General features: G+C 41.1%; 1 protein-coding gene across 2 annotated transcripts in view; it reads right to left on the bottom strand.

Annotated features, from left to right (window-relative positions):
* zyg11 (zyg-11 family member, cell cycle regulator) overlaps positions 1-27,459 on the bottom strand; it is a 61,211-nt gene that overhangs the window by 1,976 nt on the left and 31,776 nt on the right. For both annotated transcript variants that reach the window (XM_078561081.1, XM_078561082.1), the window contains exons 7-15: positions 24,550-24,649; positions 20,702-20,752; positions 15,700-15,861; positions 11,163-11,210; positions 10,625-10,692; positions 8,457-8,586; positions 2,283-2,335; positions 1,350-1,447; positions 516-748 (exon numbers count right to left, since the gene is read on the bottom strand). In XM_078561081.1, the coding sequence (XP_078417207.1) occupies positions 549-748; positions 1,350-1,447; positions 2,283-2,335; positions 8,457-8,586; positions 10,625-10,692; positions 11,163-11,210; positions 15,700-15,861; positions 20,702-20,752; positions 24,550-24,649 (910 nt within the window). In that variant the 3' untranslated portion in view covers positions 516-548. The remainder of the gene's footprint in view (positions 1-515; positions 749-1,349; positions 1,448-2,282; positions 2,336-8,456; positions 8,587-10,624; positions 10,693-11,162; positions 11,211-15,699; positions 15,862-20,701; positions 20,753-24,549; positions 24,650-27,459) is intronic.

Here is a 27,459-nt window from a genome sequence, read left to right on the forward strand (position 1 = left end):
CAGGCCTTCCTTTGGTCCTTGATCCTTTGTATATGTTGTATCACTAAAGAAAGCAAGGATAATAGGAATTTTTTTTTCAAAAATTGGAGCATGGATTGGTTTGCCACGAACTGAAGCAGAGACTACTGCATCTTAAGAAAAAAATGGATAAAATATTGAAGCAGAGGAAAATACAAGGCTATCAGAAGGAAAGTGGGATTGTTTTAGATTGTAGTAGTAAAGAGCCAGCACATATATAATGGATCAAATGACTATCTTCTGTGTATAATTGTATGATATTACTTATAAAGACAATACATTTTACAATATGATGATATTTTAAACTCTTTAGAAACATTGTTTGGATTCAGACATGCCAGTCAGAAGGATTTCTTCTACCACTTATTCTAAGCTCCTGCAGAATCAGGATTACAAATCTCTCTTCCCTCCATTACAACTGACAAAATTATATTAATATTTTTGTAGAGATTTTAAGGAATTTACAAGTTAACAAACCCTTCTTAAAAAATACTTACTAGTACAATCTGTCCAAAACATCTGCTTACTGCTTAAACCACACTGTGCTTAGCTTGTAGCTTTTTGTGGCAGGAGGAGGAGACCTTCCCATGGCGCGTAATATACTTCTCCAAACTTTCAATAATGCTTATAACAATCCGTAGAACATCTGGTGAAATCTGAGGATGGTTCTTAACGTTGTACAGTTTCTGCATTCCACCCTCTTCGATCAGCATGCTACAGTACCTGGGTGCTGTAGAATGGACCATAAAAAGTTGGATGTTATTCTTGAATCTCATGAAGTAAAAGTAGTCTCTGCTAGAATATATCATATACAATAGATAATTAACAGACTCCAAAGCGAAGACTACTCTGTCTCCAGTAATTCAGCTGGCTAATGATATGAAATTCAATGAGACAATTTTACCTGAACCCAGCCCGTGGGAAACTGATGGGAACAGATTGGCAGCGCTTTTTATTCACTATTGGCCAACCCATGTCAGTCAGTTTCTCGCCTGGTGAGGTAGGTTAAAATTTTTATGTTATATGACAGAGCAGTTTGAAAATCATCAAATAAGTTAATTATGCCATCCTGGTTCGAATTTTATGATAAATTGTGGCGAGAGAGAAATGAAACAGCATTTCATTACCAGCCGAGAACAAAAGGTTATTAAATATTGTTATTCCAATTAGACTACATTACAAAGGATTTTTGAAAAATGTGAGAAACCAGAAAAATGGTTCACTTCATAACCTAAATTTTCAAAGTCAAGTTTTAAGAGAAAACATACACTAATTCTGTCCAAGCATAATACACATGCAAAAACGAGCATTGCTGCACTTTGTCCACCTACCATTTTTGCTACAAACATGCTGCATTGCCCAGACAGCCCAAATCTGCACACCTGGTGTATCAGAGCATTCCAACAATGGAAAAAATGGACTGAATGACCTGGAAATAAATTTTTACTCCATGTTAGCAGAAAGGAAAAAAGGAAAAAATCTGCAAGTTCTTAGTAAAAAATTACATTACATTCACAAAACTGAGGCAAATTAAGTTTGAACTGTTGAATCAGGTCATTTTCATACTCGGTTTCATTCTCCTCTCCCTGAAGCACTGTGCTCATTTAACATTCATATGAATCTTTACTCATACATACATTTTCCACTTTTGATACTAATTTGCCCATAATTACAAATTCATAGAACTGCTGCAGCAAGGCCAATGATAATAAAAGTTATTTCCATTTATATTTACAACCTTAGCATGCTCAAAGCACTGTACAGTCTACAGGTATTTTTTTTTTTAAATTGTCACTGTCATAATATAGGAAAATGTGGCAATATGCACACAGCAAGGTCCCACAAACAGCATGAGGTAATCTATTTGAGTGGTGTTGGAGAGGGATAAAATGGAGAATTCCCCCGCTCTTTGAATAACGCCCATGGGATTTTTCATCTCCATTAGTGGGGACAGAGTGCCTCAACTTAATGTCTCATACAAGAGAAGGCACTGTTGACACTGCAGTGCTCAGTACTGCATTGGTGTCAGTTCAGGTTATGTTCTAAAGTTTTTAAGGCTTGAAACCTTCTAATCGTATAATCTGTACAAGTAACTTTAAAAAATGAACACTGACAAGGAATTTGGATACTGATATATTTCGAAATTGGCTTTAAAACAAAAATACACAGAACTTGGCTTATCCCTCAATCCCAATTGCATAACTCACTGTGGGGTTGGGGACAGGAAACCATCACCAAGTGCACTATCAAAAACACGAACATACCTGTAAGCTACCATCTCACAATCTGGAGTCGGCCAATTTAGAATGACAGAATGCTGAAAAGAAAAAGAAAGTTAGCTAACTACCTTTAGATAAACAAGGCAAAGTGGTTGTTCTTTGGAAATTAGTAGGACAAAAGGTGTTTGCTATATGTAGTGGGTAATTGCAGAATAAATCATTTCAGTTGTACTTGTGTTCAAGAGATCAGAGTTGCTCATCTCTTAAAACTTAGGTCTTTAGCGCATGTGTACATGGCACTGTAAGAAAAAAAGTCATAAATAACTAATGGTTTTACAGAGAATGAAGAATGTCTGTCATGCTGCAAATGTGGAATTTAAAACTCAGCACTTAGTGATCTCTGAACAAGATGGCCTTCTAATTTTCATATCACATCAACAGCAGTTCAATCAGGCTTTTTTCTCCGACTTTCATTTTAAAAAGATTAGCACAGTGGTTTCAAGTGATCACATAAAGCAGACTGTTTAAGTTGTACAATTATTGGGGGTGGAGACGAGTCAAAGTTTTGTGAATTTTAGATAAACATGTTTATCTAACAGTTCTGCCACTCCCTGACTCCAGTGATGGAAATATTACTGCAATTCAAATGCAGCCTCTGCAGTATGATAACATAAAAGAAAATTCTCACATTCAAGCTGTTTTATTTGAGAATTCACCTATCACTTGCTGTTCCGAATTGGAAAAGAACAGTAAAATGGACAGGAGGAGATTTAATCTCTCCATCTATTTTAGTATTAAATGTAGCAGGTGGCCTACCATCTTTAACAGACTTAAGACCTCAAATTATTAGTTTTTCCTGCCGCTCCCCTCCACCTCATGGTGAAGTGCACTTTTAGTTGACAATCACTTGTGGAAAGTGCAAGACAAAGCAGACTTTAAAATCTCTGACTGGATACGCCTTATTAATTGTTTCCCACTACAGTTTCTAACAGATAAAATCATTTCATATCTTAAAACTTATAAATGAGGTGACTATTTTAAAACAAGAAAGTCACTAGCAATGTAACATTCAACAATAAAACACTCATTGGACTGGACTTCAGAGTCAGCTCTGAAAGTCAAGTGCTTGACTCTGAGCTCGAAGAAAGCTTCCTACAAGGATCCAGCGATCTCTGTAGTGCGGATTTCCTCTTTCCCCTCTTTGGTGTGGATCTGGCAACAAGTCAAGGGGTGTCCAGGATGCCAGCAGCAGTGGTGTCATCAAATAGGGTCAGCAGCCTATTGTATCAAAGCGTTCTCAAACAGCAATCCAGGCAGTAAAATGTGCTGAATCCCTTCACTTTTAATTATAAATTTTACAGAAAGCAAAGTAAATGATTGGGTTATGCAGATGGGATTAAGGTAGAAGCTAAAATATCAAATAAGCTTTTTAAAAAAAAGTGGATTGATCATAATTACTCAGGCCCGGTGAGAGATTTTAGCAATAATTATGAACTTGGCTAGCCAAGAGAGTATTGAAATAGTCATCTACAGATCACAAAGGCATAGATGAGGGTTTTAATAGTAGATTAGCTGTGCCCTTATGGTGGTAGTGGGATGGGGGAGGAGTCAGATGATGTTACATCAGTGAAAGTAGGCATTCTTGGTGATGGAGTGAATATGTGGTCAGAAGCTCAGCTGTGGGTTAAACAGGACAGCAAGTGATCTGATTCAGCCTCGGATGGTGGCCAGGGAGAGTGATGGAACCACGAACGAATGAACAAGGTTTGTTGTAGAGACCAAGAACAATGGCTTTGGTTTTCTCAATATATAGTTGGAAGAAAATTCTGCTCATCCAATGTTGGACGGGCACTGTGACAAATCAAACAGTGAATGAGTCCCTCAGCTGATGAATCAGTCCTCCTCCATGTTGAACACCACTTGGAGGGAGCACTGAGGGTGGCAAGGACACAGAATGTACTCTGGGTGGGGGACTTTAATGTCCATCATCAAGAGTGGCTCGGTAGCACCAGTACAGACCGAGCTGGCCAAGTCCTAAAGGACATAGCTGCTAGACTGGGTCTGCAGCAGGTGGTGAGGGAACCAACAAGAGGGAAAATCATACTTGACCTCATCCTCACCAACCTGCCTGCTGTAGATGCATCCGTCCAGTATCGGTAGGAGTGACCACTGCACAGTCCTTGTGGTGACGAAGTCCCGCCTTCACATCGAGGATACCCTCCAACGTGTTGTATGGCATTACCATCATGCTAAATGGGCTATATTTCAAACAGATCTAGCAACTCAAGACTGGGTATCCATGAAGCGTTGTGGGCCATCAGCAGCAGAATTGTACTCGAACACAACATGTAACCTCATGGCCTGGCATATGCCCCACTCTACCATCACCATCAAGCCAGGGGATCAACACCAGTTCAATGAAGAGTGCAGGAGGGCATGCCAGGAGCAGCACCAGGCATACCTAAAAACGAGGTGTCAACCTGGTGAAGCTATAACACAGGACTACTTGTGTGCCAAGCAGCATACGCAGCAAATGATGTACAGAGCCAAGTGATCCCACAACCAACGGATCAGATCTAAGCTCTGCAGATCTGCCACATCCAGTCGTGAATGGTAGTGGACAATTAAACAACTCACTGGAGGAGGAGGCTCCACAAATATCCCCATCCTCAAATGATAGGGGAGCGCGGCACATCAGTGCAAAAGGCAAGGCTGGAGCATTTGCTACAATCTTCAGCCAGAAATGCTGAGTGGATGATCCATCTCAGCCTCCTCTGGAGGTCCCCACCATCAGAGATGCCAGTTCTCAGACAATTCAATTCATTCCACGTGATATCAAAAATCGGCTGAAGACAATGGATACTGCAAAGGCTATAAGCCCCGACAATATTCCGGCCACAGCACTGAAGACTTGTGCTCCAGGACTTGCCGCGCTGCTAGCCAAGCTGTCCCAGTACAGCTACAACATTGGCATCTACCCGGCAATGTGGAAAATTGCCCAGGTATGTCCTGTACACAAAAAGCTGGACAAATCCAACCTGGCTAACTATCGCCCCATCAGTCTACTTTCGATCGTTGGTAAAATGATGGAAGGGGTCATCAACAGTGCTATCAAGCAGCACTTGCTTAGCAATAACCTGCTCACTGATGTCCATTTTGGGTTCTGCCAGGGCCACTCAGTTTCTGATCTCATTACAGTCTTGGCTCTAACATGGACAAAAGAGCTGGACTCCCGAGGCAAGGAAAATATGATTGCCTTTGACATCAAAGGCCGCATTTGACCGAGTGTGGCATCAAGGAGCCCTAGCAAAACTAGAGTCAATGGGATTGGGGGAAAACTCTCCACTGGTTAGAGTCATACCTAGCACAAAAAGATGGAGGTCAGCCATCTCAACAGGCATTCCTCAGGGTAGTGTCCTCAGCCCAACCATCTTCAGCTGCTTCATCAATGACCTTTCTTCCATCATGAGGTCAGAAGTGGGGACGTTTGTCGATAATTGCACAATGTTCAGCACCATTCGCGACTCCTCAGATACTGAAGCAGTCCATATCGAAATGTAGCAAGACCTGGACAATATCCAGGCCTGGGTTTGACATTCCATTACCATTGACAGTGGTAAGTAACATTTGTGCCAGGCAATGACCATCTCCAACAAGGGAGAATCTAACCATCGCCCCTTGACATTCAATGGCATTACCATCACCGAATCCCCCACTATCAATATCCTGAGGGTTACCATTGACCAGAAACTGAACTATCCATATAAATATCGTGGCTATAAGAGCGGGTCAGAGGCTAGGAATTCTGTGATGAGTAACTCACCTCCCGATTTCCCAAAGCTTGTCCAACATCTACAAGGCACAAGTCATGAGAGCATGATGGAATACTCCCCACTTGCCTGGATGAGGGCAGCTCCCATAGCACTCAAGAAGCTTGACATCACCCAGGACAAAGCAGCCCACTTGACTGGCACCATATCCACAAACATCCACTCCCTCCACCACTGACAAACAGCAGCAGCAGTGTACACCATCTACAAGATGCACTGGAGAAATTCACCAAGGCTCTTTAGAAAGCACCTTCCAAACCCACGACCACCACCATCTAGAAGGACAAGGGCCGCAGATAGAGGGGAACACCACATGAAAGTTCCCCAAGTCACTCACCATCCTGACTTGGAAATATATCATTCCTTCACTGTCGCAGGTCAAAATCCTGGCACTCCCTAACAGCACTGTGGATGTACCTACACTACATGGGCTGCAAGAGGGGACCAAGGGCAGATTGGTGAGGTCAGATCTGGAGTGCTGTGTACTGGTTTGGTCTCCTTATTTGAAAATAAATATAACTGCATTAGAAGCAGTTCAGCGAAGGTTCACTCCGCTCATTCCTCGGATGAAGGGCTTATTTAATGAAGGTTGAACAGGTTGGACCTATGCCCAGTGGAGTTTAGAAGAATGACAGGTGATCTTATTGAAACATACAAGATCCTAAGGGGGACTTGACAGATACTGAAAGAATGTTTCCTCTTGTGGGGAGACCGGAATTACTGGACAGGAGTTTAAAAATAAGGAGCACTTTTATTCCAGCACTTTGTTTTTATTATTAAAAATAATAGGTCTCCCTTTTGAGGCAGAGATGAGGAGACATCTTTTCTCTCAGAGGGTCGTTAGGCTGTGGAATTATCTTCTCCAGACAGCAGTGGAGGCTGGGTCATTGAATTTATTCAAGGCCTAGTTAAATAGATTTTTGATAGTCAAGGGAATCAAGGGTCTGAAGAGGAGTCATCATAGAATCGTTACAGCACTGGAGGAGGCCATTCAGCCCTTCATGCCAGCTCTCCCAAGGAGCAATTCACATGCTGCCACTCCCTCCACACCCTCTCCCCACATCCCTGCAGATGGGCAGAGAAGTGGCAAATAGAATTCAACCCAGAGAAGTGTGAGGTGATGCATTTGGGGAGATCAAACAAGGCAAAGGAATACACAATAGAAGGGAGGACACAGAGTGCAGAGGAAATGAGAGACCTTGGAGTGTGTAATGCTGAGAAGGAGTCGAGATCTTAAAAATTTGTTTCTCTTCCATATTCTCCTGTTAAATTCTGTTTTTAAAAATGGACAGAGGCTAACTCAACTTCTTGGAATGTGACACCCCTTGCACTGTATCAACATTCCAGCCAAGCCAACACACAAAGGGCTACTAGACAAGACGTCTGCACCAGCCAGCTCTGGACAAGAATACTTTGCTGTATCTTCAACTGACTCAACCAAGTTCCAGGACAAAGGCCAGGAATTCTGCCAGGCAAAGCCTCCTGAAAGAACCTTCATTGGACATTGACTTACTGGACTTTACTCACGTGAATTAATACCAATAACATTTTTGATTTTTTTTTTTAAAAGTAACTCACAATTTGTAACCACTTTCCCTTTCTTTCTGTGCCTTTCCACCTTGTATGCTTGCGAGTGTGAATGTGTATCGTGATCTATCCCTTGGGTTTTGAATGTGTTAATAAATCCTAGTTTTGTTTCACCTTAAAAAATTTGTTGTGGGGTTATTTTTAACATTGGACTTCATAAACTGGGGTTTGGGAAACACACCATGGCCCATTTCAAAGGGAAAGGATACTAGGGGAAACAAATTAAATTAGAAATTAAAACTACTGCTGTCACAGGCAGAAGAGGGGAACAGTAATAATAATAATTCAATCCTACTCACCCTGGTGTCTATAACAGAGTGCAAGAGTCATATTGCACTTAAAACGTTAACTGTTCTCTCTCTACAGATGCTACAGGACCTGCAGTGTTTTTTATTCCAGATCTCCAACGAATGCAACATTTTGCTTTTATTACATAAAGGAGCTAGGGGTTATGGAGGAGGGGGCAGTGGGGGCATGGTGCAGCAGACATGAAATTGGAGTTCAGACCACAACTAGATCAGCTCTGATCCGACTTGAAAGGCCGAATGGCCTACTTCTGCTCCTAAATCCTATGTTCCTAGATCCTTGAGGGACACCAAAAGGTGATGATGTGGAATTATAGACCAGTAAATAAAGAATAGCTATGATTTCATTCTAAATCTTGAAGCACAGAAATCTTTCCCCTGGATTATTAGCATCAACTCAAAAGCAACAAAAAGGTATAATTAGTTGTAAAAACATATTAGAATTTCTCATGTAAATACATTTTACAAAGTACAGTGGGCCATGCATACAAACATACCAGCTGCTCCAGGAGAGAAGCTCGAAGGTCAAGATCCAGAGTCCAGATATGCAGCCCACGGGATATCAAGTGAGCAATTATTCCTGCAGCAAAGTAACTGACTTCCACTTCCTTGTTGTGTAATAAAACACTAAAACAGAAACACAAGATGTATTACAGAAACAAAGTTTTTCCCCAAAGAATCTACTGAACAGAACTTGGACCACAGGTTCCCTCAAACTTTTCTCCAAGCAAAGTTAATTTCAGTAAACCTCTTTCATAATATGAAATTTTTAAGACCCAGAATCATCCTTGATAAGCTAGGACCTCACTAACCTACAATGGCTTCCCTCCCTCCCAAAATATTGAATATACAATTTTCCTCCTCTAAATCTTTGCATGGTTTCTCCCCCATTCTATGTCTGCAATATCTTCCAGCTCTATATTCTCTCTGACCTGCACAAGCATTCATGTCCATAGCCTTTTACACAACTCTCCTTCCCTTTGTCCTTTCAGTAACACCAGTGCCTGCAGCTGTCTGGCTTCTATTCTTGAATCCTTCACTAAATCCCTCCCTCCTTTAAAAACCTCAAAACTTACTTCTTTACCTAAGCTTTCAATCACTCCGCTAACCTCCCTCATGGCTTGATGTCAATTCCTTCTGCCTCTGTGATGCATTGGAGGTTTTTTTTTAGATGCTATAGAAATGCAAGTTGTTGACACTCTCTCAAACCTTTAAATGTATCAATGGCTCTTTGAATGTACAGGGATTAAAATAAATCAGAAAGTATTTGAAATATCATCTTACCATTTAATTATACAAGGTTAAAGTAATCAGTTTCAACTTTTAACCAAAACATGCTCAAATACATTAAGCAAATGACTGTTGTAAAGGCATAAACTCTTGCTGAGTTCATTCCACAGGGACCAACAGCTCTCTACTATCACACCCAAGTTACCAGCATCCTTACTAGAGTCTTGACTGGAGGACATCATAAGGTTTTAGCTTGTCCTCCAACAGACATCCATACACAAACTTCCCAGCAGATATCACTGAATAGGTAAGCAGGGGCAATTGGCCAATATCCTCCCTAGTCTGGGGTGGTAAGTATAATTGTGCAGCATTCCAATTGTTGGTTCAACGATTATAAACAGCACAGACCACAAATCAAAGTCAAAGAGGAATGATTTATCTAGAAACATTTAATCATTTCTGAATCTCACATTTGAATGTTTCACCTCACTTTTGACCAAGATGAACATATAAACTTTCATAACGTCTACTATACAAGTAACCCCTTACTTAAAAGAAAAAGCCACCTTTAGAGTCACACAATAGGTGCATCAGGAGTGATCTGCACACCAGATATTACAATATATCAAGTTACACGTACATTCCAATGATGGAATGTTTTTTTTTAAATTCAAGAACATTAACAACTTCTTTTAAGTATCAAACACCACTGCCACCCCCACCTCCCCCAAAACAGTTCCATTTGTTTATTAGACTGGAACAAACAAAGTGAACTGATTTTATGAGCAAAACTCAACATAGCAATCTAATAGGGTTGGGAGTTAACAAGCCGTTTTATGGTTAGTTAGTGAAATTAAACCTCAACTATTACAACACACAGCAAAAATGCTTAAATTCCCAACCTCTTTCTCTCTCACCCAAAAACTTTCAAATTTATACAGCAAATTTCAATCTCAACATATTAAAATCTTTAATGCAACACATGCAGAAACTATTTTATTACTTAACTGTAATTTTTCTAAATCAGAAGATTATTTTCAAAATTGTCTAATCACCCTTTGAGATAAGTTCACAGAGTTATGGTCGATTCATTAGGGAAAAAAGCAAAACATCAAAATTTTAAAGGATGTATGCACATTATTCATTTCTAGTCAATTCAATTTGAATTGAATTAAAAGTGATCATATCTCCTAGACTAAATGAGCAATGTAATCAGATCCTCCCTAACACTGCATGCTCAGCCTTCAAAAAAAAAACTTTAAAAGATTATACAGAACTATTTATTTTAAACATTCCTTGGTAGGAATAATACTTTCTACTGGGAGCCCATCACTTCCTCCAAACAGTCACTTGCCTGGATGCCAAGTGGGATCTACTATGATTATTCACCAGGATTGATAATTTTAAAACAGAATGGTGGCAAAATAATTGCTACCTGATATGTTCAATAAAGTTCTTCTTCATCAGTTGAGGGTGGAGTTCTTTCACTTCTGCTATGTTGTTCTAAAATGTAAAAAATATATTTGAATGACCATTAGAAACTCAGCATCTTAAAACAGATAACTTTTTTTTTCTGCTAAGGACATGGCTCCCACCCCCACCCATTAAATTACTTAATTTTTTCTCCTTTCCCCTCATCTCCGTCCACCATTCTAAGATGGCTGTAGGAAAGAAGCACAAGGCTGTAGATAACCTGCATCCAGCTCTCTAGCAATAGTCTATTTCAGTATACCTTTGCCTCAATTCTTTCTACCTTCTGAGTAAATACTGGCCTCTGAATAGCAATTGCCCACAATTATGGCAAAGATCTAGAACAAATTGTGCACAGCATCTTCGGTGCAAACCCATATTTTGTCACTGAGATGTGCAGCTTAACATCTTTGGTCAATAAGCTGTACCATAACATGCTACAGCATGCCACATGCCATTTCTTTTTCTAAAGATTGTCTTCTAGACACACCAAGGCTACTCACCAACAAACCCAGAACCTTTTGCTGGATGGATGGCTCACCCGGAAAGGACTGGAAATACAAAAGAAAGTCATTAATGTACTGCAAGTACATAAATGGCTTTAAAATATTGAATTAAATGAAATAATTAAATTCCATAGAAGCATAGAATTTTACAGCACAAAAATCAGGAAATTCAGTCCATCTCACCATGCTACCTGTCTGACAGAACTATTGATAACCGTTGCTGTCATTTAAAAATCGATCCACTTCTCTTTTAAATCTATTACAGACCATGTCTCCACTGCTGTGGAACAATTTTCTAACCTTTCTCCCTTTGGTAATGATCTTAAATATATGTCTCTTAATTATCACCTCACTGATTTACCCCATTTACTTAATCAAAACCTGATTATTTCCAAAACCTCCGATTACTTGGAGCACCTACTAATTATTTTATACAATTATAAAACAGTAAGTGTACACAATGTCAATTTTCATTGTCACATTTGTAGAAATCCTATCAGTGATTTACATTAGCTTCCATATATTTAGAAGGCATATAAGTTTATGCCATGCTGATGTTTCCACCCCAAAAGATACAGTAGTTTCTCATTAGTAGCAACTTTGCAAGACATTTTGTTCAATGCAATTAATGTGTGCCACACCAGAATTTTACTTCAATTTTAGTCTTAAACATGTTTGTAACAATAATTTCAATGGTATTAGCTTGGTTTAATTACCAGCACTCTCTCCTGATACAGAAGGCTATGGGTTCAAGCCCCAAACCAGGACTTCAGCGCATAATCCTAGACTGATACTCAATTACAGCACCCAGGAATGCTCTATCATCAGTTTCCTGTGTCAAAATTAGAAATTTTTGTCACTTGATATAAAAACCAAAAACTATTACAAACCATGAGTTAAACCTCTGATGGAATATATAAGCATCTTACTTTAGGAAGGAAAAGCATGGAAAAGGTCCAAGAGAAATTCACGAAGATAATACCAGAGGTGAGAGAGGCTTTAAGTATGAGGAGACTAAAAAAAAAAATCAGATTTTATTTAATTAAAATTGAGAAATCTATTCCACTGGTCAGTTAGTTGGAAGTTACAGGGTATAACCTAAGAACAATACTAAAAAAGGAGTGGTTAGGAGAAATCTTTTTTTTCTTAAGCAGAGGGTAATTTGATCATTGAATATTCTACCAGAAATCATGATGAAAGCACAAGGGAAGCCAATAAAGGAAACTGAAAACAGAAAATTTAATTGGGTACACGGAAAGGGTAGGGGTTTGGGTTTAAGCTAATTGCCCATTGAGCCATCAAGGTATGATGGGCCAAGTAACATGCATCTGTTTTGTTTAAATTCTATGATTTTAAAATGTTCCATTGGCTGTTCCATTGTTAGGTACAGGAAACACTATATGCAACAACCAGCCAAGTTACAAATCAAAAATTATCTTTTATATGGTACAGCATGATAGAAATGTTAATATGTGCAGATTTATTAGAGTAATACATTTTCAACAGAGTAAATAATTTTCAACCGTGGTCATGTGATAATGGTCTGGTTGAAATGCAGCACAGGAAAGTCTCACGAGACTATTCATACTTTGCTTGATTTCCTCAAATTGTTTTACTTCAAAAAGGAGATCGGGAGGATAAATGACCCAGGTCTGGCAGTTACTTTTTAGTTCTGGTAATTGACATTTGGGTTTTCACGTATTCCACATTTAAAATCTCATTCTGAAAGATATACACAAAGACTGTATTCTGTTTACCAAGGAACAAAGGAAGGCTCATTGGATGCATCCAAAGAAAGTTTTATTTCAAGAAACTAAGAAAAGCTGGTAGCAGCATTCTGAAAAGAGCAGTTCCACCCATGTGGACAGTTTCCAGTTCTTTTCTGCATGTACTGTGCTATTTATTATTTGTTTTTTTTTCTAAATTAGCCTTAATTAGAAATAAAATGCATAAATCCGTAGTTTAGGCAATATTACATTGTGCTATTTGCTACTTTCTGAATGGACAGGAAATGTAGTGGCTATATTTTTCCCAGTAACTAATCTACCATGTTTGAGGTCATCAGACCTTGATTTTGCTAATTCAGCACAGCAGGTAATAAATGGTGCAAATTACAGTTTGTAGGAACCATAGAAGCGGTTATTAAACCATTTACCTGAGAAAAGTGTTGATGCTCCCAATCATAGGATGTGCAGTTCTTCAGTTAATACATTAAATTGGCTTTGGTGGATGTTATTAATTCTACAGTGTTATTCAAAGATTAGTGGGTTCTCCTGGTTCAACCAGCAGTCCACCAAATGAAGACTGAACTTGTTATATATATTTACCAATATAACAGTCATTGCATTTCAAAGTATGTGAAGCATTTTGAGATGTACCCCAGTGAGTTGCTTGTCTTATTTAAAACAGCAATGTGCATGTAGCTGCAGAAAAGAACAGCCATATAAATCCCTCAATGTCTTTTCCATATGAAATAATTCCAGTCAAGGTGGACACACACTTGCTCCCAATGCCAACATTTTTGTAATAGTAGTATCCTGAGCAACAGCAGCCCTAGTACAAATCTTGCGTCTCAAGGAAAAACCTCTTGCCGCATTCATTGCTTATCCTGAGTAACTTGAAGGAAATAAGGAACTAGGCACATTAGAACTGCACCTCTGCTCACAGCTTATCGATACATCAGTACACTATAGCATGGAGACTACAGTGAACACACACCCTAGTGGATTAAGACACTGTACTAAGGCCAATTGTTTCTTTCATGACTGATGCTGGAAGAGATTTTATTGTACATAAAACCCAGTAGTACTTGCAACTTCTATTTATAAAATGAAGACTGCCATCAAAAATTAAAATCCTTAATGGCATCATGTGTTGATGTTCGAACAACCTACACATAGGCCTTCATCATTAGGTTAAAAGAAGCAAATTAACATAGCTTTTAAAATAACAGACTACTTATTTAAATCACAATAACAGCCTCTTTTCTCACTGATTTCACTAAGAGGTAGTTTCAAATTTTCAGGTCAGAGCGATATTGGTACAGAAGGATGTGTGATAAGCTTATAATTCCCCATAGAGTATATTTCTATTCTCTGTACTGTACCATCAAATGGGAGAGGAGACCAGGCATTTCACCAAAGAATGGAAAATAAGTGGATAGGTCACTCAGGTCACACTTATACAGAACTTGGAGACAAAGGGAAATCTGTAGAAGAAGCTAGTCCACTGATCAGTAGTGGGGAAACTGCTAGAGTCTATTGTAAAGGATGTGATAACAGGGCACTTAGAAAATATCAATGGGATTAGACAAAGTCAACATGGATTTATTAAAGGGAAATCATGTTTGACAAACCTACTGGAGTTTTTTTTGAGGACATAACTAGCAGAATAGATAAGGGAGAACCAGTGAATATGGTGTATTTGGATTTTCAGAAAGCTTTTGATAAAGTCTCACATAAGAGGTTTGTGTACAAAATTAAAGCAGATGGGATTGGGGGTAATATATTGGTATGGATTGAAAATTGGTTAGCAGACAGGAAACAGACAGTAAGAATAAATGGGTTTTTTTTTTGGAGTGGCAGGCGGTGACTAGTGGGGTATCGCAAGAATCAGTGCTCGGGCCCCAGCTTTTCGCAATATATATCAATTATTTGGATAAGAGAACCAAATGTAATATTTCTGACAACATGAAACTTGGTGGGAATGTGAGTGATGAGATGGATGTTAAGAGGCTTCAAGGCGACTTAGGCAAGTTGAGTGAGTGGGAAAATACATGGCAGTTGTAGAACAACGTGGGTAAGTGTGAAGTTTGCCATTCTGTTTTTCCTACCCAAGTGGGCAAGTATTATTTAAACAGTGATAGATTGGGAAATGTTGACTGATTCCTGGGATGGCAGGATTGTCGTATAAGGAGAGATTGGGTTAACTAGGCCTATATTTATTGGGAGTTGAGAAGAATGAGAGGGATCTCATTGAAACATATAAAATTCTGACAAGGCTGGAGAGCTGGATGCAGGGATGATGTTTCCTTTGGCTGGTGGCAGGGGGAGGAGGGCGGTCTAGAACAAGGGGTCACAGTCTCAGGATTCAGGGTAGGCCATTTAGGACCAAGACGAGGAGAAACTTCTTCACTTAGGGTGGTGAACCTGTGGAATTCTCTACCATAGAAGACTGTGGAGGCCAAGTCATTGCATATAATCAAAGGAGGAAAGAGATAGATTTCTAGCCCCTAAAGGCATCAAGGGGTATGGGGAGAGAGCAGGACTATGCGTTGAGATAGAGAATTAGCCATGATAATATTGAATGGTGGATCAGGCTCGAAAGGCTATATGACCTACTCCTGCTCTCTATGTTTCTATGAGGAGGCTTGGGAGACTCTTGGAAGAGGGCTGGGGAAAAGACATGATGGAAGAGGTGGAATAGGTTACCTGCCCAACTTCTTAAATCAAGGAATCACAATGTTTGGAGAAACAGGAAAGAAGAAACAAAAACATGAAAACACATTACCTAATTTAAAAAAAAACAAAATTACCTCCAGTACTTTCATAAATAATTCTAAGCCCTGATTTTCTATAAAGTGCTTGCAAGTGGTCGGCGATTCATCGGTCAAGTTCCAAAGTGCACTAAGCGTAAACTTTAAAGTGGTATCCACTAATGACAGGGTTGTCTTCTGCTCTACTATATGTAGCAATTTCTATAAAACAGGAAAGAGAGTATGTAGTCCACAATGTTTTACACAGTTATTATGAGCAAATATCTGGGAGCGGTAAAAGCCTTTTTAATGAGTAAGACAGATGGAAGCGGCCTGGTCCAGCCTACATGTGACTACAGACCCACAGCAATATGGTTGTGTCTTAAATGTCCTCTGAACAAGGGCAATTTGGGATGGGCAATAAATGCTGGGTGAGCCAGTGACGCCCACATCCCATGAACGATTAAAAAAGATCCAACACTTTTGTCTGGTCAGCTGGAACTCTCCAATTGTTTATTGGTGTATAGGAGCATCTTTTAAAGGTGAAAAGGAGGAGAGAATTGCATTTTTACAGTGCCTTTAATGACCTCTGGATGTCCCAATGTGCTTTACAGTCACAGAATCACAGAGTGCAGAAGAGGCCCTTCAGCCCATCGAGTCTGCACCGACATGTGAGAAACACCTGACCTACCTACCTAATCCCATTTACCAGCACTTGGCGCATAGCCTTGAATATTATGACGTGCCAAATGCTCATCCAGGTACTTTTTAAAGGATGTGAGGCAACCCACCTCCACCACCCTCCCAGGCAGTCATTCCAGACTGTCAGTAGAAGTACTTTTGAAGTGTGGTCACTCTTGGCAAGTAGCATTTTCTACTTTGCAGCAGCAAATTTGCACAAGTAATGTGATAATGGCCAGGTAATTTAGTGATATCAATGGACAGATAAATATTGGCCTGAACATGGGACCCACTTATTTTAAAAATAGCGCCATGGGATCTTTTAATTCCACCTGAGAATATAGATGGGACCTCATTTAACATTTAATCTACTGCCCTTCCAACAGTGCAGCACACCCTCATCACGGGAGTGTCAGCCTAGATTTTTTTCACTCAAGTCTCTGGAGTAGAATTTGAACCCACAATCTCCTGACTCAAGAAGCAAGAGTGCTACCAACTGAGCCGTGGCTGACAAATGAGCCCGTGGGTCACTCCTCGCTTTGACAATGACTGCAAAGCAGCCCAGGCCAGAATATACTCTAGCAGAAGTTGATTTAGCATCTGAATCATCTTTCGAGAAACGAATATCGTATGAATGTCTGCAAATAAACAAACATTTACTTTGAGAAAACAGATTTAAAAAGAGAGAATTGATTAGATTCATTCATGTAAATCCCAATACTTACTAGGGTCCAATACTAACCTGTGATAGATACACTGGGATAGAATTTCTGCTGAACATCATTTATTTTCTTCTTTGCAATAAAAAGATGGATTTACATATTTAAGAGTTTTACAAATACAGCTGAAAACAGGCTCATCACCAAAAATAAACATATCTAACTTCCTTGTGGGGCGATTTGCTATTGCTACTGGGGAGGGTTTAAACTAACTTGGGAGGGATGTAGGAAATAGGAGGTAGTATTAGATATCTGCGATTTTCCAATCCGCTGATTCATTTAATTTTTTTTATTCATTCACGGGATGTGGGCTTTGCTGGCTGGGCCAGCATTTATTGCCCATCCCTAGTTGCCCTTGAGGTGATGGTGAGCTGCCTTCTTGAACCGCTGCAGTCCATGTGGTGTAGGTACACCCACAGTGCTGTTAGGAAGGGAGTTCCAGGATTTTGACCCAGCAACAGTGAAGGAACGGCGATATATTTCCAATTCAGGACAGTGAGTGACTTGGAGGGGAACTTCCAGGTGGTGGTGTTCCCATTTACCTGCTGCCCTTGTCCTTCGAGACGGTAGTAGTCGTGGGTTTGGAAGGTGCTGTCGAAGGAGCCTTGGTGAATCCTGCAGTGCATCTTGTAGATGATATACACTGCTGCTACTACTGTGTGTTGGAGTGAATGTTTGTGGATGTGGTGCCAATCAAGCAGACTGCTTTGTCCTGGGGGCGTCCAGCTTCTCCAGTGTTGTAGGAGCTACACTCATCGAGGCAAGTGGGGAGTATTGCATCACATTCCTGACTTGTGCCTTGTAGATGGTGGGCAGGCTTTGAGGAGTCAGGAGGTGAGTTACTCATCGCACAATTCCGAGCCTCTGACCTGCTCTTGTAGCCATGGTATTTATATGGCTAGTCCAGTTCAGTTTCTGGTCAATGGTAACCCCCAGGATGTTGGGGGATTCAGTGATAGTAATTCCATTGAACATCAAGGGCCGATGGTTGGATTCTCTCTTGTTAGAGATGGTCATTGCCTGACACTGTGTGGCGCGAATGTTACTTGCCACTTGTCAGCCCAAGCCTGGATATTGCTGCATTTGGACATGGACTGCTTCAGTATCTGAGTTGTCGCGAATGGTGCTAAATATTGTGCACTCATCAACAACATTCCCACTTCTGACCCTATGATGGAAGGAAGGTCATTGATGAAGCAGCTGAAGATGGTTGGGCCTAGGACACTGCCCTGAGGAACTCCTGCAGTGATGTCCTGAAGCCGAGATGACTGACCTCCAACAACCACAACCATCTTCCTTTGTGCTAGGTATGACTCCAACCAGCAGAGAGTTTTCCCCAATTCTCATTGACTCCAGTTTTGCTAGGGCTACTTGATGCCACACTTGGTCAAATGCTGCCTTGATGTCAAGGGCAGTCACTCTCACCTCACCTTGGGAATTCAGATCTTTAGTCCAATGTTTGAACCAAGGCTGTAATGAGATCAGGAGCTGAGTAGCCCTGGCGGAACACAAACAGGGCATCAGTGAGCAGGTTATTGCTAATCAAGTGCTGCTTGATAGCACTGTTGATGACCCCTTCCATTACTTTACTGATGATCGAGAGTAGATGAGGCAGTAATTGGCCGGGTTGCGTTTGTCCTGCTTTTTGTGCACAAGACATACCTGAGCAATTTTCCACATAGCCGAGTAGATGCCAGCATTGTAGCTGTACTGGAACAGCTTGGCTAGGGGCGCGGCAAGTTCTGGAGCACAAGTCTTCAATTGCTGGAATATTGTCAGGGCCCCATAGCCTTTGCAGTATTCAGTGCCTTCAGCCGTTTCTTATTATCACGTGGCGTGAATCGAATTGGCTGAAGACTGGTATCTATGACGCTGGGGACCTCTGGAGGAGACCGAGATGGATCTTCCACTCGGCACTTCTGGCTGAAGATTGTTGCGAATGCTTCAGCCTTATCTTTTGTACTGCTGTGCTGCTCCATCATTGAGGATGGGGATATTTGTGGAGCCTCCTCCTCCAGTGACTTGTTTAATTGTCCACCACCATTCATGACTGGATGTGGCAGGACTGCAGAGCTTAGATCTGATCCGTCGGTTGTGGGATCGCTTAGCTCTGTCCATCACTCGCTGCTTATGCAGTTTGGCATGCAAGTAGTCTTGTGTTATAGCTTCACCAGGTTGACACATTTTTAGATGTGCCTGGTGTTGCTCCTGGCATGCCCTCCTGCACTCCTCATTGAGCCAGGGTTGATCCCCTGGCTTGGTGGTAATAGCAGAATGGAGGATATGCCAGGCTATGAGGTTACAGATTGTGTCTGAGTGCAATTCTGCTGCTGCTGATGGCCCACAGTGCCTCATGGATGCCCAATCTTGAGTTGCTAGGTCTGTTCGAAATCTATCCCATTTAGCAGATTGTAGTGCCACACAACACTATGGAGGGTATCCTCAATGTGAAGGCAGGACTTCGCTCCACAATTACTTTGCGGTGGTCACTCCTACCGATACTGTCATGGACAGATGCAGTTGCGGCAGGCAGGTTGGTGAGGATGAGGTCAAGTATGTTTTTACCTTTTATTGGTTCCCTCACCATCTGCTATAGACACAGTCTAGCAGCTATGTCATTTAGGACTCGGCCAGCAGTGGTGCTACCGAGCCACTCTTGGTGATGGACATTAAAGTTCCCCACCCAGAGTACATTCTGCGCCCTTGCCACCCTCAGTACTTCCTCCAGGTGATGTTCAATATGGAGCAGCACTGATTCATCAGCTGAGGGAGGGTGGTAATCAGCCCCATGTTTGACCTGATGTCATGAGACTTCATGGGGTCCGAGTTGATGTTGAGGACACCCAGGGCAACTCCCTCCTGACTGTATACCACTGTGCTGCCAGCTCTGCTGGGTCTGTCCTGCTGGTGGGACAGGACATATCCAGGTAGAGTCTGGGATATTATCTGTAAGGTATGATTCCATGAGAATGACTATGTCAGGCTGTTGCTTGATTAGTCTGTGTGACTGCTCTCCCAACTTTGGCACTAGCTCCCAGATGTTAGTAAGGAGGACTTTGCAGGGTCGACAGGGCCACGGTTGCCATTGTCGCTTCCGATGCCAGGTGGTCCGTCCGGTTTCATTCCTTTTGTGTCTTTGTTACAACTGATTGGCTTGCTAGGCCATTTCAGACAGCATTTAAGAGTCGACCAATTGCTGTGGGTCTGGAGTCACATGTAGGCCAGATCAAGGAAGGACGAAAGATTTCCTTCCCTAAAGGACATTCGTGAACTAGATGGGTTTTTACAACAATCGACAATGGTTTCATGATCATCATTGGGGTTTTTTATTGAATTCAAATTCCACCATCTGCCGTGACGGGATGCGAACCTGAGCATTACCCTGGGTCTCTGGATTACTAGTCCAGCAAGGATGGACTACGCCATTGCCTTCCCTGGATGAATTGAATCTTGAACCAGCATAAAAGATTGCACAAAAACAAAAGTGGAGTTGGAGGTAACTCACGTTTAAAATTCCCTCATCTTCTGTGGAGGTTTGGCCAATTACACCAAGTTTACGTTGATACTGCCAGTGTAAACAAGTGGAGACTATATCCCATTGTGTGGGTAATTGAAGAGATTTTTTAAAAAGTATAGTGGAGGCAAAGGAAAACAAAGGTTACCTTAACAATGAAGAGCTCTGTACCAAGTTGCGCTGTCTGTTCTGTGGAAAGCTGCAAAAAATAAAAGGCTTATTCAAAAATGACAAGTTGAGAATTTTTTGTAATGCATTCAAATTATTATTGAAGGCTGCGAGGGATATTACACTCGGATACTATCATTTCACTTTAAAGACCCTAGATCAAAACTAGCCCAGAATGTTAACTGTAAACATTTCAATTCTAGACTGTCAGTCCAGTTCTTAATGGGTGCAAATCTTCAGCGCAATGCTACCCATAATCAGTACTAATCAAAAATCTCACTCAGACAAGCAGGTAAAAATCAAGGAAAATCCAAAGTTATTTTCGAAGTGCATTAAGAGTGAGAGGATAACTAGGGAAAGAGTAGGGCCCATTAATGACCATAGTGGTAATGTGTGTGTGGAGCCGGAAGATGTAGGTAGGGTTCTAAATGAATACTTTGTGTCAGTGTTCACAAGCAAGAGGGACGACATGGGTATGGAAATCAGGCAGGACTGTAAATATAATTAAAGAAATTAGCATAGAAAGGAGGAGGTTCTAAGAGGTCTGGCAGGCTTAAAAGTAGATAAATCTCCAGGCCCAGATGAAATGTATCCCAGGCTGTTGAGTGAGGCAAGGGAGGAGATTGCAGGGGTGCTGGCAATAATTTTCAATGCCTCTCTAGCCACAGGAGAGGTGCCAGAGGACTGGGGGACAGCCAATGTGGTACTGTTATTCAAGAAGGGATAAACCAGGGAACTACAGGCCAGTCAGTCTAACCTCAGTGGGGGGAAAACTATTGGAAGCAATTCTGAGGGACAGAATTAATCTACACTTGGAGAAGCAGGGATTAATCAAGGACAGTCAGCATGGATTTATTAAGGGGAGGTCATGTCTGACCAATTGATTGAATTTTTCAAAGGGGTGACCAGGTGTGTAGATGAGGGCAATGCATTTGACGTAGTCTACTTGGACTTCAGCAAAGCTTTTGAAAAGGTCCCACGTGGGAGACTGATAACGAAGGTAAGAGCCCATGGGATCCAAGGCAATTTGGCAAATTGGATCCAGAATTGGCTGAGTGGCAGGAAGCAGAGGGTGATGGCCGAGGGGTGTTTTTGTGACTGGATGCCTGTGTCCAGTGGGCTTCCACCAGGAACAGTGTTGGGTCCCTTGCTGTTCGTGGTACACAAACGATTTAGACTTGAATGTAGGACAGTTGATCAGTAAGTTCACGGATGACACGAAAATTGGTGGGGTGGTAAATAGTGAGGAGGATAGCCTTAGATTACAGGGGATATAGATGTGCTGGCCAGATGAGCTGATCAATGGCAAATGGAATTTAATCCAGATAAGTGTGAGGTGATACACTGGGGCAGGACAAACAAGGTACGAGAATACACGATGAATGGTAGGACCCTGGGAAGTACCGAGGATCAGAGGGACCTTGGTGTACATGGCCAATGGTCCCTTAAGGTAGCAGGACAGGTAGATAAGGTGGTTAAGGTGGCATATGGGATACTTGCCTTTATTAGCCAAGGCATAGAATATAAGAGCAGGGAGGTTATGCTGGAACTGTATAAAATGCTGGTTAGACCACAGCTAGAGTATTGCATACAGTTCTGGGATCCACATTATAGGAAGGATGTGATTGCACTAGAGAGAGTGCAGAGGAGATTTACCAGAGTGTTGCCTGAGCTGGAAAGTTTTAGTTTTGAGGAGAGTTTGGATAGTCTGGGGTTATTTTCCCTGGAGCAGAGGAGATTGAGGGGGGACATGATTGAGGTGCATAAAATTATGAGGGGCATAGATAAAGTAGACAGGAAGGAACTTTTCCCCTTGGTGGAGGGATCAATAACCAGGGGGCAGAGATTTAAGGTAAGGGGCAGGAGGTTTAGCGAGGATGTGAGGAAGAATTTTTTCACCCAGAGGGTGGTGGGAATCTGGAACTCACTGCCTGAAAAGTGTGGTAGAGGCAGAAACCCTCATAACATTTAAGAAGTATTTGGATGTACACTTGCGATGCCATGGCATACAAGGTTATGGGCCGAGTGCTGGAAAATGGGCTTAGAATAGTTAGGTACTTGTTTGACTGGCACAGACTCCATGGGCCAAAGGGTCTTTTTCTGTGCTGTAGATCTCTTATGACTCTAAGAATGGCAAATGGAAAATGGAAAAAAAAACGTCACGCTGTTCCAATATGAAATGTTCTCTGGCCTTAGAGGTCAAGGCACATAGCTAAGGCACAAAAACAGAAAATGCTGGAAATACTCATGTTAAGCTTTTGATAAAACCTTAAAAATTAGCACTATGTTGGTCTGAAGTAATTTTTATGGATTTTATCTTGACCACTTTTTGAACAGTTCAGGTTGTATTTCTTCTAGTGAGACAATTTATGGTTGTTAAGGCAGCTGCTTGCAGGGAACTGGTGTTAGTGGATTTTATGACCTAATTAATTTAAAGGTACCATAAAGTCTAGGTTCAAGGAATTGTCTGTGTGTTTTAATTACACTGTGCAATGGAGGGCTTCTTTGTTAGCTTTGAAGAAATAACCAAAACGTTTGAGCTTGGCAGCTTAAACTTAGGATGACAACTCATCTTTAAACAAAACCATATATTATTAGGCTTAATTGATTACCCATATCTATAGGGTAGAACATCTGTATTAGAGGAAAAAGTTTTATTTCCTGATATCACGGTAGGAAATGTTGTTAACATTTGTCTTAATGGTTTCAGCAACAGCCAGATTTGGGTTAAAATAGGTTGATGTGAATTGTTTACAATAGGCTGTGTTATTGATAAGAGGATGTAACATTGTTTGTAACTGAACTGTATCTACAAGGATGTGTCATTTGTTCACAATGGAACGTACCTCTGGGGACCCAGGGAATAAGGGATGGACATATGTCTTCAGTTTACATGACTCTAGTTACAGAGTGGGATGACACCAGACGACCCTCACCCTAAGTCAGAGAGAGATTAATTTGGCTTATTTCCAAATAAGGGATGAGAAGTAGGGATAAAAGTTGGAAATCAGAGTCTTCATTGGCACAGTTTTACTATGGCTTCTGTGGTATGATTCTTCTGACACACACAGTTCAACGTATTATCACTTTAGAGACAGAAGACATTGCCTGTGCTGGCAGCACTCGAGTAATCCTAGGACCTTGAGGGATAAGAAATTTCCATTTTGTTTTAACTGTTTTTGTTCAGTATATGTAAAATTTTGCTTAATAATTCTACTTGTTTAATAAATGCTAGTTATTCGTATCTTGCTAGGTCAGACACAACTGAGGACTCCATGGTTAGATATTCGGATTAGGAATATAGGTATTTTAATTAAAGGAAGGTTTCATACCTCAAAATCCCTAAACTTACACTCAGCAGATCTGGCAGCATCTGTGGGGAGAGAAACAGAGGTAATGTATTCAATGTTTCTTCTGTTTCTCTCGCCACAGAGGATGTGGATCTGCTGATTATATCTAGCATTTTGCCGGGATGCTGAATAAATTTGAGGAGATAGACAGATTTTTAATTAGTAACAGGTTGAAAGGTTATGGGGTGAGGGCGGGAAATTGGAGTTGAGGTCGAAATGAGATCAGCCATGATCGTTTTGAATGGCTGGGCAGGCTCGAGGGGCTGAATTGCCTACTCCTGCTCCTTGTTCTTATTTTGTTTTTATTTCAGATTTCCAGCATCCACAGTATAGTGCCCTTGACATACTCTTGATGTTGAGGGAGAAAATAGAGAACTTTACTTTGCATCCGAGTTTATGCAGAAAAAGGAGAAAAACCATTCTTTCCCAGAACCAACAATCCTTACTTGATTAATGCAAAGCATCACATTATACACACCTTTGCTGCTAAAATAGAGATAATAGCCACTGCCATCCTCTGCATGTTCTGATCTTCATGGTTACAAAGCCACTGCATTACCAATTTGGCTGCCTCAAACCTGAAAAATGAAAAGTTAATATTTACTATTGGATGAAAAGTTTACACATTTATAAATTAAAATATAATAGTATAAGGATGAGTTGTAGGAGTGGCTATTATTACAGCACAGCTAAATTGCATATTTCACATTTTCCTGGTAACCATACAACACATTCTTTTTATGTTCTTCGCTTGTATCTGTTCTTCCTGCCTTCCTCAATGCTCAGTTTCTTATCCTCTTCATTATCCCTCAGCTTATCTTTAGCGGAGATGAGCTCTACTGGTCTCCATTTCCTTACACTTCCACAACCTCTTTCCTCAAGTTTATAGGTCGAAGATCAACTTACTAACAGACCACTTATGTGCATTATTATTCAAATCAGTAATATTCCAGCTCTATCTCACAGATGGTCATTTTTAAATTGTGTTTGAAATTACCTGAAAGTCAAAAGCCACCGAAAATAACTACCAAAAGTTTATTCTGTAAGACAAAAAGATCAAGACCAGGCTTCAACCCATTGTTTTCTTATTTTACTTATCCCAGCCCTATATATCTGCATAGATTTGTGCATATGCTGCTGAGAAGGCATGATATTTATTAAAACAGGACATCCATTTCGGAGTTTTTCTTCCCTGTGCATGGACTCACCCCAGATCCTCATTCAGATCAGGAACTGAATGGATATAGGACAAAGATGTTCAACCTACAGCATTGGGGCAACGTGCCTAAGCTTCATGGGGCTGCATATTAATCCTATTTTTGTTCCTATTTCTTATTTGTAGCATTCGTGTTTTTCAATTTTAAGGGTTTGGAGTTTTGGAAAGGGTTCCTTTTAGCATTGATGAACAAATGTGACAAATCCCAATTCAAAACACTGAGATCTATTGGTGCCTGGAACTTGAGATTTATACACATATTTATACACGTATCTTCAGTCTTACTGATAAACAAACTGCTTGCTAGTGGCAGCTACAGAGTTAGTTATTTGGGTGGTTAGCAAGACTAGTGAGAACTGGTTTCCTAGTCAGCAGGGCCTGACCCAGGCCTCTGGAATTTCAGAGAGTATAAATACAGGAGGTCTGGCTAATGCACAAAATAAGTGGCACAAAGTCCAGTTTGAAGGAGTACTGCTAGACAGAGTACTTACTTAATAAGGGGAACTTGGTGAGTGGGGGAATTCGGCACTTTTACAGGACAAGGAGTGGTTCAAGAAAGGGAGCGAGAGACAGCAAGACCTGAGAGCTGAAGTCCAGTGGCATTAACTAGATAAGCAGGTTGGTGAATTTTTAAGTGCTTTTTTTCTTAAATCAGGGCGGTAGCATAAACCACTACTAGGGAAATACAAGTCGTCTTCAAGTTTGCTGCCCGATGGCAGGTCCTTAGTGATTATATGCCAAATCAACTGAATTAAGTAACTTCCTAAGATATAGATATTGTATTAAATGTATAGCTTAACTAGTTAAACTGCTTGATATAACTACAAATAATCAGCAAATGGTATTTTTAAATGAGACTCTAATTAGTTAAATAAAATAAAATACAATTGAGATGGCAGTGCAGATGCTGTGTTGCAACTGTAGCATGTGGGAGCTGGTGAACACCAGTTTAATCGCATCAACAATATATGCAGTAAGCATTTGTAGCTCAAACTTTGGCACAAGAGTTGATGAGCTGGAGTCTGAGCTTCAGGCACTGCAGTGCAACAGGGGAAAAGTTACCTGGACACTTTGTTCCAGGAGGCAGTCACACCCCTTAGGCTAGGTACTCCTGGTTTAATCCGTGATCAGGGACAAGAGAGAGTGTGATAACATGTGAGACAGGTATGGGGATCCAGAAGGTAACACTAGAGGAGCCACAACCCTTGCACTTGAACAGGTTTGAGGTTCTTGTAGCCTGTGTGGATGAGAGCAGAGACTGCAGGGAGAATGAGCACACTGATCACAGCACTGTGGTACAGGGGGCTTTCAAGCAAGGGGAGTAAAAAAGAACATACTTATGCCGAGGTTCAGTACAGTTAGGGGGAAATCAAAATGCTTTTGACTACAGAGAGCAGAAAGTCCTAAAGGCTGTGCCGCCTGCCCAACGTCAGGGGTAAGGACACTTCAGGGCTGGAGAAGAGCTTGGAGTGGGAGGGGAAGGTTCCAGTTGTCCTGGTCCACAAAGGTACCAATGACATAAGTTGACTAAGAAAGAGGTTCTGCTGAGGAAGTACAAGCAGCTAGGGGCTAAATTTAAAAAGTAGAACCACAAAAAGGTAGTAATCACTGGATTATGACCTGAGCCACGAGCAAATTGGCAATGGGTAAATGAGATCAGAGGAGTTGAATGCATAGCTCAAAGATTGGTGCGGGAGAAATGGGTTTTGATTCACCAGTGGCCCTAGAACTGGGGAAGAGAAAGAGCTGTGCCATTGGGATGGCCTTCACTTGAGCCCTGTGGGGATTAGTGCCCTGGCGAATTGTTTAACTCGAACTGTACAGAGGGATTTCAACTAAATAGTGGGGAGGTGAGGGTGGAAGAGAAGGGGGAAAGAGGAGGGTTTACACAGGGGGAGATTTAAGAAGTTAATGAGAAAGGACAGGGCAGTAGTGCAAGGTAACAATATGAGGAATGATAACCAGAATATGACAAGAAGAAAGGGATTGTGCATGCAAACATAATCAGCAAATAGGGACAGAGTAGGGAAAAATGGTAAGACGACAGAATTAAAGGCTCTTTATCTGAATGCATGCAGTATTTGTAACAAGTTGGATGAAATCATAGCACAAAATTTGCAATTTATGAGTACGACATTACAGAGATGTAGTTGCAAGGTGACCAAGGCTGGG

The sequence above is a fragment of the Cetorhinus maximus genome, chromosome 17 (genome assembly GCF_964194155.1).
Source record: "Cetorhinus maximus chromosome 17, sCetMax3.hap1.1, whole genome shotgun sequence".
Lineage (NCBI taxonomy): Eukaryota > Metazoa > Chordata > Chondrichthyes > Lamniformes > Cetorhinidae > Cetorhinus > Cetorhinus maximus.